This window comes from Mobula birostris, chromosome 17 (genome assembly GCF_030028105.1).
Source record: "Mobula birostris isolate sMobBir1 chromosome 17, sMobBir1.hap1, whole genome shotgun sequence".
Taxonomy (NCBI): domain Eukaryota; kingdom Metazoa; phylum Chordata; class Chondrichthyes; order Myliobatiformes; family Myliobatidae; genus Mobula; species Mobula birostris.
In genome coordinates this window covers 51,625,408-51,641,223 of record NC_092386.1, presented here as the reverse complement: position 1 = coordinate 51,641,223, position 15,816 = coordinate 51,625,408, and the positions used below count along the sequence as shown (strand labels likewise).

The 15,816-nt window shown below is 37.7% G+C and overlaps 1 protein-coding gene across 4 annotated transcripts in view; it reads left to right on the top strand.

The window, feature by feature from the left end:
- LOC140211678 (A disintegrin and metalloproteinase with thrombospondin motifs 19-like) overlaps positions 1-14,942 on the top strand; it is a 387,009-nt gene extending 372,067 nt beyond the window's left edge. Inside the window, exons 23-24 of one of the 4 annotated variants that reach the window (XM_072281716.1) lie at positions 3,522-3,699; positions 11,396-14,942. In XM_072281716.1, the coding sequence (XP_072137817.1) occupies positions 3,522-3,699; positions 11,396-11,547 (330 nt within the window). In that variant the 3' untranslated portion in view covers positions 11,548-14,942. Of the gene's footprint in view, positions 1-3,521; positions 3,700-9,616; positions 9,808-11,395 lie in introns of those variants that run through there. The other 3 variants (XM_072281717.1, XR_011889546.1, XR_011889548.1) reach the window with 3 other exon arrangements.
- The last annotated feature ends 874 nt before the right edge of the window (positions 14,943-15,816 follow it).

Sequence of the window (15,816 nt, the reverse complement as noted above, 5' to 3'; positions counted from 1 at the left end):
AAAAGTCAAGGTAGAATGAATATCGAAATATTGAGAAATACCTGTTCTTATATAAGAATAAGAGTAGTGTTACGCTGACGTTACAATCTTAAGGAACATTGGCAGATGGAGTTCAACCCAGATAAGTGTGAGGTGGTTCATTTTGGTAGGTCAAATATGATGGCAGAATATAGTATTAATGATAAGACTCTTGGCAGTGTGGAGGATCAGAGGGATCTTGGGGTCCATGTCCATAGGACACTCAAAGCTGCTGCGCGGGTTGACTCTGTGGTTAAGAAAGCATATGATGCATTGGCCTTCATCAGTCGTGGGATTGAGTTTAGGTGCCGAGAGGTAATGCAGCAGCTATATAGGACCCTGGTCAGACCCCACTTGGAGTACTGTGCTCAGTTCTGGTCGCCTCACTACAGGAAGGATGTGGAAACCATAGAAAGGTGCAGAGATGATTTACATGGATGTTGCCTGGATCGGGGAGCATGCCTTACGAGAATAGGTTGAGTGAACGCGGCCTTTTTTTTCTTGGAGTGACGGAGGATAAGAAGTGATCTGATAGAGGTGTACAAGATGATGAGAGGCATTGATCCTGTGGATAGTCAGAGGCTTTTTCCCAGGGCTGAAATGGCTAGCACGAGAGGGCGCAGTTTTAAAGTGCTTGGAAGTAGGCACAGAGGAGATGTCGGGGTAAGTTTTTTTTATGCAGAGAATGGTGAGTGCGTGGAATGGGCTGCCGGTGACAGTGGTGGGGGTGGATGTGATAGGGTCTTTTAAGAGACTGCTGGATAGGTACATGGAGCTCAGAAAAATAGAGCACTATGGGTAACCCTAGGTAATTTCTAAGGTAAGTACATGTTCGGCAAAGCTCTGTGGGCCGAAGGGCCTGTATTGTGCTGTAGGTTTTCTATGTTTTTGTTTCCTGAACCAAGAGAGCTTTGTTAGAACATAGTTGAACATTTAAGTTGTCCTCACTTACTTCATTTAAAACAGCATCAAAACCCTCTGATCTTGAGGATTTTTTTTTTCTTATGTACTGTACCATTATTCTATGTTTTCTTTCAATATGGTATCTCCTTTCCTCTTGAATCTGTAGCAGTTTCCAGGAGCATGCAAGAAGTTACTTTTTATTTTACTGAATATTCTAGAGAAAAGTAATTATACACTTATATCCAACAACCATTTAATTTTACATTATCAGTATTATATGTCTTTAAGAGGCTCCCTTTGCTCCTGACTATTTTCCTGTAACATGTTTTGACAAACTTTGTGTTGATTTAATATTTCTTGAAGTTTTCCTTCCTTTTTCTTTTCTCGCCTTGGTTTGCTTCTCTCATCCCTTACTATTGCTAATTCTTCCCATTTCTGCCAATTGTGTTTTTCATTACAGCTTTGATTTATTGCCCCCCTCTTCAATGGTACGTCATTTTAGAAAGGAGAGCAGATGGGAGTTTAACCACTCTTGTATGTGCTAAACATGTGGTGTAGTACCACTGAACTCCACTTCAAACATTGTGTTTGACTAAAGTTAGTGAACTGAAATTTCAGAAGCAGAATTCAACATGCTTGCTTTACTACTTAATCGTGTAACTTACATTTCCCGTTAAAATTATTCTTCCTTTACCAAATACGAAACAGGTCTTTGTAAATATGCTTCCTACCACTTCACATTTGGTATGAAGAAGAAAAATACAACCACTAATAGAGTCGCAAATCTTTTTCATTCCATTCACCAGCCTTCAGCTGCCTCGTTGCATTTTGTTATGTCCTCCTCTGTTATCCATTGAATTGAACTCCTCCATCACTAAGACTACTCCTTCCCTTTTTCGATTATCATAACTTTTCATGTCAACCTTGCAACCTAATGTATTAAATTCCCACAACTGTAAGTCCCGTACCCAGTCTCATTTGTGGGATACAATAAACTCCCAACATTTTACTCATGCATACAATTTATACACTTTGTTACTTATTCCCAGTCCACTTATGTAAGGATCACAGATTTCAATCTCGCAACCTGTTATCACTTAAGCATTTATCAAAATTGCATTATATTCAGAATATTCATACAATATAATTTTAGCTATAATCAACACAACAGTAAAGTAACTGATTTACTATATAAACTAAAGATTTTCATTTTGCATTTTGCCCCTCTTCAATTTCATGTGTTTACAATTCTGCTTCACCTTAATTAGTTAAAAGGTTTGTTGGGGAAAAAAATGAACACTAAAGAATGCAATATTGGCTAAAATGTCAGAAAAAGATTGTAGGAAATAGCTGTTTAATAGTCTGTAGAGTGATGTGCCCCAATATTTGTAGTTCAGGACAGTTAATATTTTTGATATTGATTAATGATTTAGATTGAGAGGAGAAAGCACGTATCGTGATTCAGAGATGGCACAAACCTTAGGAGATTTGTGAACAGGACTATATTAATAGATCAAAGGAGGACACAAGGAAGCAAGTGGGATGAGTGGACAAACGTCAACTTTAGCAGTGAATGGTGTTGATGAATCGACAAAGTAGAAGTATGAGTAAAAACCTCACATACTAATGGTAAAATTTTAAAGAGAAAGTTGAGACTCCTGTGCTTTTGCACAAAGGTTGAAAATAGCAGAACATGACAACTAAGCAACTAATAAAGTATCTAGGAATCTGAGCTTTTATCAACAACGGTTGAGAGTACCAAAGCCTGGAAGTTATAAATCACTTGTTCAATCCCAGCTAGAGAATTGTATTTAGTTCTGGGCACCACGCTTTAGGAATAGGATGAGGATTTCATAAAGGGAACAGAAGAGATTTCATGGATGAGGGAAATCAGATTTATAGATGAGTAGGAAAAGCAAGAGTTGAGACTTAAATATGATGAAGTGCTACTAAAAAAAAAAAGTGAAATGGTTTTCCAACAACAGGCAAAAGTATCAAAAGTAACATGAGGAAAAACATTTTTGCACCGTGTGTGGTTAGAAGTTGAAGTGTATTCCCTGCGAAGGTGGAGTTTATGGATTTTATGTATCCCTCAGAGATGGTTTAAATAGTTCTTTAATTCAGTCATCATCTTGGGATCTTTGGCCACTAACAAGGCAACTAATTAATGGCTTTTCCAAATGACTCTTGAGAAGTTAGTGGTGATCCTCATACCACTAATGTCCCATTGGTAAAGGAACTGACACAGTACTGTTGGGAGTGGAGTTCAAGGATTTTACACACTAGTAGTGCAGTAACAGTGATATATTTCTCAGTTAGAATGGTTTCTGACTTGGACGAGAATTTGTATTGGGTGGTGTGCCAATGTACCCATGACCCTTGTCCTCATATTGCGGTTGCAGATTGGTGAAGTATTAAAGAATTTGTATTGGGTGGTGTGCCAACGTACCCGTGACCCTTGTCCTCATATTGAGGGTTGCAGATTGGTGAAGTATTAAAGAAGTCATGGTCCTTCTCCTTGTAAAAGAACAACTCTGAAAGAAATTGTGTTAGCATTGAACAGGTTTCAGATCTAACAGCATTTCTGTCTTTACCTACAGTGTTCCATCACCTGTGGAAAAGGAATGCAATCACGAGTGATCCAGTGTATGCACAAAGTGACTGGAAGACATGGAACCGATTGTTTCCCATCAGAAAAGCCTGCAGCTTATAGACCCTGCCACTTAAAACCATGCAATGAAAAAGTTAATGTGAATACTATAACTTCACCCAGACTAGGTATGAAGCCACATCCCAGCTGTTATTTCATTCCAGTTGTAAGTTTCACAATCTTATTTTATAAGGTAGAGTAAACGACATACCATAGGCTTTACAGCTGAATTTTCATTTTTGTACTTGCAAATAAGGAAGGTGAGTTACTACATGAACCTGTCTCTACAGTTTGAAATTAATTTATTGTACATGACGTGTTTTGGGCTGTCTTAAATAAATGCCCTTGTTTCTTTTTGGCATGCAATACCACAGGTTTTAATAGGAAAAGGTAGTCTTGCATTTTAAAGAGTTTGCCACATAAATCTCAGGACATTGCCAAGTGCTTTGGAACAAACAAAATGCACTTGAACAATAGTCATTGTTGTAAAGGAGACAAATAAAACTTTGTTAATAGATATGAAATATCATCACATGAAGTTTCCAGATTGTCACTGGCAAAATTCAGAGTACACTTTACCATGCAGGAAGCCTCTGTGCCTTTTTTGATGAAATCACATTTGCTCTATATTTACGTCACAATCTATCCCCACAAAAATCAACTGTCTCCTGCTCCCTTACCCTCCCAACTGGAAAATTAGCTGCTTTTTACCAAGGTATGGCATAGTTCAGGAAGGATTGGAATGAATAATAATTAGATCCTACTAAACAAAGGGTTTTCCATCCTGGAGTCCACAAACTCCTAGCCTAATAGAATTGGTCCATGGCACAGCAAAGGCTGGGAACTGCAGCACTAAACAAATCCTGCTAAATTACATCCACTGTCATATCAAAAGATAGCATCTGAGTGAAGTGCACAGTAGAAGTCATTTCTTTTTAAGCTTCATTGTCTTGTATAGTGCTACCTTTCTTTCAAAATTCTGTTGTCCCCCTGTGTTCCTGATGCACTATCAATTACTCCAAAAGACTGGAAGTAGAGTAAATACTGAAAGGCTTTTATTAACAGTAAAATGGATCCACGTCCCTGCTGAGTATCTGTCCTGGACTGTGGGAGGAGCAGTGACACAATCGCCTTTATTCAGGGGTCTGTGAGAGAAGCCACAGGAGCAGTCAGCAGAGGGGCGTGTCCAGGCGTGTCCAGACAGGTAACCCAGTTACAACCTATATACATGGTTTACCACAGTTCCAGCGTGGAAATTGCAGCCATGCTTGTTTTTGTTTATTATTTTTGCTGTGTGTAAGCAAGGGTTATTATGATAGAACTTCAGTCCATTAGGCAAATATGCACTGGAAATAAATGATGAGCTTATCTATTATTTATTTAGAATGTAAAGTGGTTTTAAAGTTTAGGATATGGCCCATCTAAAACATGCATCCTTTTGGCATGTGTGCTAGAAACAAAAACCAAAACAGAAATTAGATCGTGTTTGATACCAAAAAGTTTTTATAATCTTGATACTGGAAAATTGAAAGAAGTGCAGAAAGTGCTGAAGATTCTCAGTGGGTTTGACAGCATCTGGGGAGAGAGGAACAAAGTTAATTTTAAACGCAAGAGATTCTGCAGATGCTGTAAATCCAGAGCAACACACACAAAATATTGTCAGTACAGAAAAAGTGATAACGTATACATGGCAGGATTTAATTTGCAAAGAAGGAAAGGTGGAGAGAATCAAGGGAATGTTTGTAACAGGACAGCTGGCCAGTTGGCACAACTGCCATTAATTCATCTGTCAGAGGTTGATGAATGCTTATTCATGGCTGATTTGTCAGTGTAAATAGAGGGAGCTGAATGAGTACAGGAGAGAGAAGTAAAATGCTGGAACTGTGAGTGCTGAACACTGTAACTGCTGGATATCTGAAATAAAAGAGAAAACTAGAACTATTCAGCACATCATCAGACGGCATCTGTGGAGAGGCAGTAATGTTACAGGAAGATAATCTTATATTATAAGTGATACAAGCAGTAACTATTGATTGTCTGAAATTGTAGAAACATTTAGCCCTGATGCAGGGTTTCAACCTTTCCCCCTTACCTGCCTAACCATCAGAGTTCCTCCAGCAGATTGTTTGTTGTTCCAGGTTCCTTCACCTTCACCTCTTTTGTGTCTCCAATTAATAATTGGAGTTTGCTTGGAACTGCTCCTTTACCTTCGGCAACAAATACGTTGCAGAGAAAGAAGGATGGAGAGAAGCAAGGGAATGTATGCTTTCCAGAGCAACTCCAAGAAATTATAATCCTCAGGCAGGTCCTTTGAGTTATGAAAGTCTAATTCTAGGACCTCCATTATCTTCCAACCAGTATTGGCCCCAGAAGGATTATTGGAAGTATTTTGCAATGATTTCTTACAGGTCATGAAATGATCACTTGAGCCATTTTAAGTATCGTAGGTCAGGTAGGAGGATGTCGGTATCCCAGGTAATTTTTTTGTGTTGTTTGGAGAATGCCTTGTCCTCTTCAGCTGTATGACAAGACTTAACAAAACACTGTATGTCCTGTGCTCCATTTTGTAAATTGGCGACTGTTAGTCTTCAAACAAAGGAAGTGAATTTCAGTCATGCACATTAACCTGCATTGATAATCCATTTACAAAACAATATTGGGAGCTAGGATAGAGAGGCAAGTTTTCCCATATCATTGCAAGGTACTGCTACCACCTTTCTACCAGTGGAGCCAGTGGCAGTTTACATCATTAGTTACGTTTATCAGACCTGTTGTTCTAAAGTTAACTAGAATTAGCTGTAATCAATAAATAGTTCGAAAGTACATCATATAACCATATAACAATTACAGCACAGAAACAGGCCATCTCAGCCCTTCTAGTCCGTGCCAAACTCTTACTCTCACCAAGTCCCAACAACCTGCACTCAGCCATAACCCTCCATTCTCTTCCTGTCCATATAGCTGTCCAATTTAACTTTAAACGACAGCATCGAACCTGCCTCAACCACTTCTGCTGGAAGCTCATACCAGGTAGTTTCATACTAAAGACTAACAAAAACAGCCAGCTCATTCAGCATAGCTTGGCAAAAAAACTTATTTTATTGTACAATGGCATTTTGGTACAACACAATAATTGGTTTCATAAGTTGGATTTATTTAAGCGATATACTTTTTAGTTTTCTAAGTTTTAAATTCCACTTTAAATTAAAAGATATCAAAATAGCGCAAATAAATAAAAATTAATTACGTTAGAAATTTGCATACATATCAGACCACATATTAACAAAATAGATCAGAACTCTCAAAGACTATGGTATATAATTCCCTTACTTAAAATACTTTTCTCCGATCCAGACTCTCCGAAACACAGAAACAAGAACAGACCATTTTGCTCTATAAGTCTGTAATGCCACCCAGATTATAATGTGGCTGAACTTTATCTTAACTCCGTGTAATCACTTTGGTTTCATGATCCTTAATTCCCTTGCCTAACAAAATTTATCAGTCACAGAAATAAAGATGTCCAACTGACATTGCCTGAAGAACTTGCAGAGGATAAGAAGTCCGGACCTCTATGACACTTTATGCCCATATTATACTTCTATTACAGATAATAAACTTCGTGATTTATAAAGCACTGAGTTGTCTAGGGCCAAAATACATCTCCGATCTCTTGCTCCATTATGAACCTTCCTGAGTGCTCAGGTCATCTGGGGTGGGTCTGCTTACCGTCCCTAGGGTCAAAACTAACCGCGGTGAAGCAACTTTTGGTTACTATGCTCCGCATATCTGGAACAACCTCTGAAGTCTGCCCCAACTTTAAGCTCTTTTAAATCGAGGCTTAAAACTATTCTTTTCGCTGCAGCTTTTAATTAGAATTCCCTGCACTGTAACTTCTATTTATCATATCTATTTTTGTGTGCCTTTATTCTCTTATATATTGTCTGAAATTTGATGTTTGATTTTTATATCTTGCTCTATGTAAAGCACTTTGAACAGTTTGAAAAGTGCTATTCAAATAAACTTGCTTGCTTACTTACTATGCAAAAAAAGTGCTTCCTAACATTGATAGTGTAAACAAAAAAAAAGTGCTTGAAACACTTAGCAGATCAGGAAGAGAAGAAAAACAAAGTTAATATTTCAGGTCAAATACCATGTATCAGAATATTCCATGAGTTCTCCCTGTATTGAATAGGCTGTAAGAAAAGTTGTCTAGAATACTGCAGAATGTATCCAGGGCTTAAAGTGTAGAAACATGTGATCTTTGATCACAGCATCAGATTTGAGACTATTCCCTGGGATCTGGCCTTGCTGCCCTCGTACTTCTCGCCTATTCGCTTCCCCTTGGGGATCAATCTTCCATGTAAATTTTCAGCTTTAATTCACCAATTGAGATTTTTTTTTTATTGAGATACAGGGCAGAATAGGCCCTTCTGGCCCTTCGAACCACACTGCCCGGCAATCCTCCCGATTTAATCCTAACCTAATCATGGAACAATTTACAAAGTCCAGTTAACCTACCAACTGCTACCTCTTTGGACTGTGGGTGGGGGGGTGGGGGGCAGGACTGGAGCGTCCGGAGGAAACACACGCGGTCACGGGGAGAATGTACAAACTCCCTACAGGCAATGGTGGGAATTGAACCCAGGTCACCTGTACTGTAAACTGTTGTACTAACCATAATGCCGCCTTCTGTATTGTCAGATTGTTTATCTGTTGTCAGGTTTCAATCAGTAATTTTTTGAATTTGACTCCTGATATTAAGTTTGAATATCCAAAGATTAATTTAAGATTTTGTGTGCTTTAGGCTCACCAAATAAGGAAATAAGTTTCCCTCTATTTGAAGTATCAATTCCTATGTTAAGTCTAAATAATCCATTGAAATCACCCCATAATGCGATTTTCTATTTTGAGGGGGATTGTTGACTTCATGTTGCAGCCCTCATCACAGGTCAATTTATCTCTCTCGCAAGTCTCGCGCCAGAAGTTGGCTTAATTGGTCCTTTATGCATATCTCTCATCCTTCTGGAGTTCAGCTGTCTTGAGATGAAGGCTAGCATTCCATAGACTTCAACAGAAAACCAACTACTACATTAAGAGAAATCTAAAATCAAAGCAGATATTCTCTGAAATTGGTACAGCAGTGATAGCAGCAGCATGATCAAACACTGTCTGTAAATTTGCCAACAGCACAACTATTGTTGGCAGAATTTCAGCTGGTGATCAGGGAGTGTACAGGAGTGGGATGAATCAGCCGGTTGAGTGGTGTCACTGCAGCAACATTGCACTCATTGCCAGTAAGACTGAGGAATTGATGGTGGACTTCAGGAAAGGGAAGTCGAGGGAAAACACACCAGTTCTCATTAAGAGATCAGAAGTGAAAAGGGTGAGCATTTTCACGTTCCTGGGCCCAACATACTGATGCAATTACAAAGAAGGCACAACAGTGGCTATTAGGAGAATTGGTATGTTACTGAAGTCACTCACGAATTTACACAGATGTACCATGGAGAGCATTCTAACTGGTTGCATCACCATCTGGTACAGAGGGGCCACTGCACAGGATCAGTAAAAGGTGCAGAAAGATGTAAGCACTAGCCTCCCCAGCATCCAGGAAACCTTCAAAACCTCAAAAATGATGCAGCATCCATAATTAAACACCCTTCTCACCCAGGACTTGCCCTCTTCTTATTGCTACCATCAAGGAGGAGGTACAGGAGCCTAAACACTCACACTCAATGTTTCAGGACCCCTATTATATTTCTGAATGGACAATAAACCTTTCAAAACCACCTCAGTATTCAGAGGATGTTTATTTTTGGAAGTGACTAATGACAGTCACACCTCAAGAGACTAATTGTAATTTCCTGGGCAATGCTGGAGGGCATAATTCAACCATTGATTTTTAAATGTTTATCTATGGTTTAAAAAGAACTCTATTTTGTGCATCCATTTCTAAGCTATCTGTCTCAATTTATCCATCCCAATATTATTACTCAAACTGTGTAGCTAAACTAGTTATCCCTCTGCATGATTTTGTTTCAGTTTTCCCTGATATTTTCCAGTATCTTCATCATCTGCAGTGAAGACTAATACAAATTACTACTCAGGATTACTACAAGAGATTCTGTGGATGCTGGAAATTGTGAGCAACCCACACAAAATGCTGACGTGTCACCTGCCACTCTTGCTCCCCCCAACTTTTTATTCTGGCTTCTGCCCCCTTCATTTCCATTTCTGATTAAAGGACTTGGCCCAAAACGTTGACTGTTTATTTCTCTCTGTTGATATAGCCTGACCTGCTGAGTTCTTCCAGAATATTGTGTGTTACTATTTAGGAAGTTTCCCGTTTCCTGATTACATTTTGCAACAGTACTTTTGTGTTTGTCATTAAAAGGCCAATATAACTCTTTCCCATAATGAGCCTGTACAGACTTTTGGTATTGATTTAGATAGCCTTCATTCATGTTATTGCATTCACACTTTGCAGCTCATACTTCTTCCTTTTCATTCATTTTATGTCCTTTTCACCTTGCCCAATCAGCAGGTTCTGTGATATTGTTTACCTTCATTTCAGTTCTTTTCAGAATCAGAATCAGGTTTAATATCACTTGCATAATGTTGTGAAATTTGTCATCTTTGTGGCAGCAGTGCAATGCAAGACAAGTTAAATTAAATATGTAGTGGAAAGATAGAAATTTTAAAAAGTAGTGAGGTAGTGTTCTTGGGTTCAATGTCCATTCAGAATGCCATCCATTGGATGGCAGAGGGGAAGAAGCTGTTTCTGAATCATTGAGTATGTGCCTTCAGGCTCCTGTACCTCCTTGCTGTTGGTAACAAAGAGAAGAAGGCATGACCTGGATGATTGGGGTTCTTAGTGATGGACGCTGCCTTGTTTGAGGCATCGCTCCTTGGAGATGTCCTAGATACTACGGAATCTAGGTGCCTATGATGGAGCAGACCAAGTTTACACTCTGCTGCTTATCAAGATCTCAGAATTATTACTATTAAACAGAAAATATGGAATATCAGTTTAAAAACTGATATAAGATTGTCAGAAAAGTAATGCTCATTGCTGGTTGTAGTTCACTCAAGGCAAAGCAAAAAATTTAATATCGTACAGCCTGCAACAGAATTTGTACACACACAGGTGAAACATCAGAGTACAGTATTTCCATTTTGAACACTATAATTAAGCCTTGTATGTGTGTTATTAAACAGGTCAGTAAAATATTGACTCAGCTCACATTCAACTTGGAACATACAGCCTTATAAAATAAACTGTTATCAATTCAGTAACAGACGTTGAGCATCTTTACAGTAACCACATAAATTTCCCATCTGTTGTGTAGGAAGCAAGAGTTCTCAATCGGTCTTCTCCACTGTCAGATTTCTAAACGGACTGTACTGCTGCCACACAACAACAGATTTTACGTAATGCGCAGTGATAAGAAACCGCAATCTGATTCTGTTAAATTAAAAATAAAGTACTTGGAGCATAGTTCATGTTTCTGCTTGTGATCCCAGCTGGTGACTCTTGCTGAAGTGCAAGCAAGAAGGAAAGAAAGGGTGAGCCTTGGTTGTCTTGATGACCAAAAACGAATTATGTCTATACACTCACCCAGAGTTCATGTGTGCTGACCACTGATGAGAAATCCTGGTGAACAGCCAGCGTGCCATCAAACTTGGCATCAGCAGCAGTTTTTTTTTCCTTTCAGAAGGAAAGCAAAAGAAATCCCAAGCAGCATCCCCAGTAAGAGTTAATGATTCAAAAGTAAGTATAAAATAACTGATTTTCTTTATTTTCCTTTTTGTTTCTTTTAGCTGCTTTGACATTCAAATGTTTGAAGGACCAGTGGCAAGTGTATTGCAAAATAATACGCGAGACAAACCTCTGTCAGGACATGAGGTGGTATCAACGCTGCTGTGAGACCTGTAGAGACTTCTATGCACAAAAGCTACAACATAAAAGTTGACATCTTCTTTTGTTGCAACATTGATCACCAAACTTATTTTTTATAAGTACAATCTAATTTATAAAAATACAGAACTACAATTTGTTTAGACCAAGGTACTGATGTATTAGGTATAATTTATTCATTTTAATTTATTTTTTGTTTACCAAGAGTTTTTTGGAGTACTGTTTTCAAAATCCATATATTTTAGATTTTTATATGTTAGGTGGGTCCATTCTTTGCAACTAATAACTTGACAATTGTCAGAATGTAGTTCACCCATAGTGGGCCATAAGTTCATGGATTGTGTTAAACCAGCTGGCATTAACACTTACTGTAAACATTTCAGAGACTAGCAAAATATTGAAGTAGTTCTCATGATACAATCAGTATTGACAATGACATTAATTGCTTGAAACAACAGTGACTTGAGAGTAAAACACTGTGGAGCATAACACTGAATTACCTTACATCATTCAGGTACTGTCTACTGTTTTACAGTCAGAAGCAAACATCAACCATAGTACTGTAAAATAAGTCACGATTTGCGGTTTACACTTAGAATTTTTGTAAAACAATGCTGAATGGAATTGTGATAAATCACAAGTGCCAACTAAATTTTTCATGTGCTAAATTCTGAGTTTAAAGTATTATGAATTTCATCTCTGCAAATTGAATTTTAGATGCACATAAGGTGTGTGAAGATTTACCAATGTTTAATATTTTCTACTTTAGATCCCTTATTTGTACATTAAAATACACAAATATATGTACCTCCCCGGGTTATAGAAGACCTGACTTAACAGAAATCCAACTTTATACCACTTCTCCCATTAACAAGATAGTGGTAACAAGGTTTTTCAAGGTAGCGGTAATAATAATAAAAAGAAAGTTTTGTGGTATTCATTAACAACTGAATACAGTATTTGTTGCTTTAATTTAATTGTGGAGAGTATTAGGGTGAATAATTAGTGAAATGAAAAGATTATAGGAAGTGTATGCAGAACGATACTATATGGATAGTAATAAAAGACGGACGTTTCTGAATTACGGAAAAATCGGCTTACAGACGATACTCAGGAACGGGGCCCTTATGGAACCTGGGAACTGCCCATACAAGAAGTTATATGATATAAAAGCAAAAAAAAAGTTCTGCATTGGCTGAACTGTAAAATAATGCTATAAATACACAGCAGGCTTACAAATCATTAGTAATGACATTTTTAAATTTTCAGATACTTTAGGACAAGCTATACATTTCCAACAATATTTTTAAATTAGCTAATATATTTATAAAGTACTAAGATAAAGACAAAAAAGTTAAGCAAATTAAAATCCATGATGGCATTATGCTGTATTTGACTTGGATACAACATAAGAGCAAAAGACACTTGTATCACTAGAAAAGCAGTAGGGTGAACCACATCTGCCATCTTCATTTCACCCTGACTCTATGTTAACTTCCTGAGATTTAAATAATAGGGCTGGGTCCCCATATTTATAGCATTGTAGTAGAACATGGGTCCCAGTGAGAAATCCCACAGGTTGAATTCGAATGACGTGGAGGGTCAACATTTCTTTTCATTTAGCCTTTCTCTGGAGTGTATTGAGATCCCTATTCCAGCCAGAAGCAATCTTTCTGCGATTGTTTGTTCTTCACCTTGTGGACTGGAGACCCGCAGTGGGACAGTTGCCTGTTCTCAGCAGAAGCAAGTCCTTCAAGGGACCACGCATTGAATCAGCGTGGGAGTGCGCCCCATTGACATGCTACAAAACTGCATGCAGAGGACCTGTCTGCTCAGGTTAACATCCAGGAGTACACTTACTCTAGCTAGCAACTGGATAATGGAAGAAGACCTGCTTGGCCTGGGTCAACTCCAGCTTTTGACTCCTTTGCTAGAATTTTGCTCTATTTGTGATATTTCCATTGATGAGTATTTTTTTATGTTCAATGAGTCACATGTGACTCTCAATGAAACTAACAGAGATACACCAAATTATCTTGGTCTGCTATTTTTATGGAAGTATTAATTAAATTAATGTAAAATACCTATATGAAATTACGAGGTCTTTCAGAGCATAATTTCAAGGCTTTGCTACACAATGCTGGTTTTAACTGTAGTCATTATGTAGTATGTTCTTTGCCTCCATCACATACCCCTGAGGTTTACAGCAGTTCGATGGATTATGCAATAACCCATATTTCTTCCAAACTTAATGGTAAGTTTACTAACACGTTATTTTCAACACACATACACATTACATTTCTATGTTTTGAGTTGGGAGGTTTATAAAGAACTAGCAGCTGATCCTTATTCTTCTATTATTCAGTGCATCAGAGCTCCTCGTCCAGCTGGGTACTGCGTATAAAACTAAAGTATATCATTTTTTAAAAACTTTTGCATCTTATCAGTCATTATTTTAAACATAACTATCACTCTCTGAAAAAGTAAAGATGGGTTGATCTGAGTTTCAGGCTTCAAAAATTAAGGGCTTGCTTTTTTAGAGAATTATGTAAAATCTGAATTCAGATGACTAAGCGCAAGCATCAATGCTGTATTCAGACTGTCAGTAAAATGTAGCTTTTTATAAGAATGTTTTATTTCAGAAATGCTGGCTGGCTCTATCTCTCTTGGCACCATAGTTAACTTAAATAGTATTCTTCAGAAAATGAACAATAAATCCTTTTCAAAGAGGATGACTTATTGTTTATGTACACACTTTCATTTGTGTCTATGGAAACTCTAGTTACCTGACATTAGTGAAAACATCCTGATTACATAAAGTTAGTTTGTGGACATCTACTCCATGTGGCAGCATACCAACGAAGCTGAAACACTTCAACTTAAATGAGCAAGCTGTACTGAAGCTCCTTCTGTCTCTTGATATGCCCAGATCTGGTGCATTTTAACAGCTGGACTCTTTCATATAACTAATAAAAAATTACCCAGCTCTCCTCGGTTGCCAATTTTTAAATTGTGAACGAGATGATCATTGACATATGAACCAAAACAAGAAGCTAGCAACAGTGGAGAAGCAAGAATTTCTTATCCATTGGTTTCCCCTTTTAGTTTTATATTTTTCTTTATTTGAAGACTAAATGACAAATTACTTTATTTTAGGAAGAAATTTCATATTAACTCATCCAGAATCATATAAATAGTTAAAGATATTATTTGGCAGCTTTCTGAATTTTTTTTAATTTTTACTTCGGTGCTATTACTTGAAATTATCTTTATAAAACTGTAGATCTTAGAAGTGTAATATTGAAATAATTCCCTTTATTATTGTCTTGCATTCTTTGCTTTTAATAAAGTTTTGAAGAAATGCTGAGTGTAATGGGATTTGCAAACTTGTGAAATTGTATGTATTAATCAACTATCTTATGTATGTAATGCCTCACAGCACCAGACATTTCTCCAAACTGTAAATTGTGAAATAAACAATATATTAAAATCTGTTTTTGCTACAGTATGAGTCCATTGATCTGCAAATCCACTTGATTGCCTGTGTTGATTTCTCAAATATCGTCTAATTACGAGCAAATTCTGCATGCTTTGCATCCCTGACTTTTATGAGCACTAAATATTTATCAAATCAAAAAACATCAACTTGATTTTTACATAAGTAACAAAGGAATTTAACCTAGTTGCATTTCATTTTATTGGACAGAAATTTTGTGTGCCCAAACGTCTGCACTTCAGCACATGTGCATTGGTAAGTATACTATTTAAAAGCTCTGAATTCACTCCACACACAGCTCGCACAGGTCATGAGGGTTATCATAAACCAATTTCCATCTATAGTTATTATTTGGTCTACTTTCAGGCAGTAATGCAGGGCTGCCTAATGACAAAAAGGAATATAAGTTTAAATTTCAAATAGATCCCTAGCAGGCATGCTCCAGTAACCAAGATGTTAACTGAGTCTTTGGGCTGATACTGGGGCAGCTCTGAGAGAGGGCCCAGACAGAGACGGGGTCAGTGCTAAGAGTGGCCTGGATTGATATTAGAACAAAGCAAAAATGGGACATTGCTCAAGAAACGTCTTTCTTTGGCAGCAAACTTCATGAGCATCCAGTATGATATTGGGTCAGCGCAATAAACTGATCTTTGGTTATTACTAAGGGAGCATCTGAACTGATATTCCGACAGCACTGAAGAAGCTCATAAACTGGTACTCAAGCAGCTCTGATGTGGTTCCCACATTGATACTGAGATGCTGTGAAATCATTCAAGAAATGAAAACATTCTGTTACCTGCACTTATCACTTTCACAGGGACATCAGCC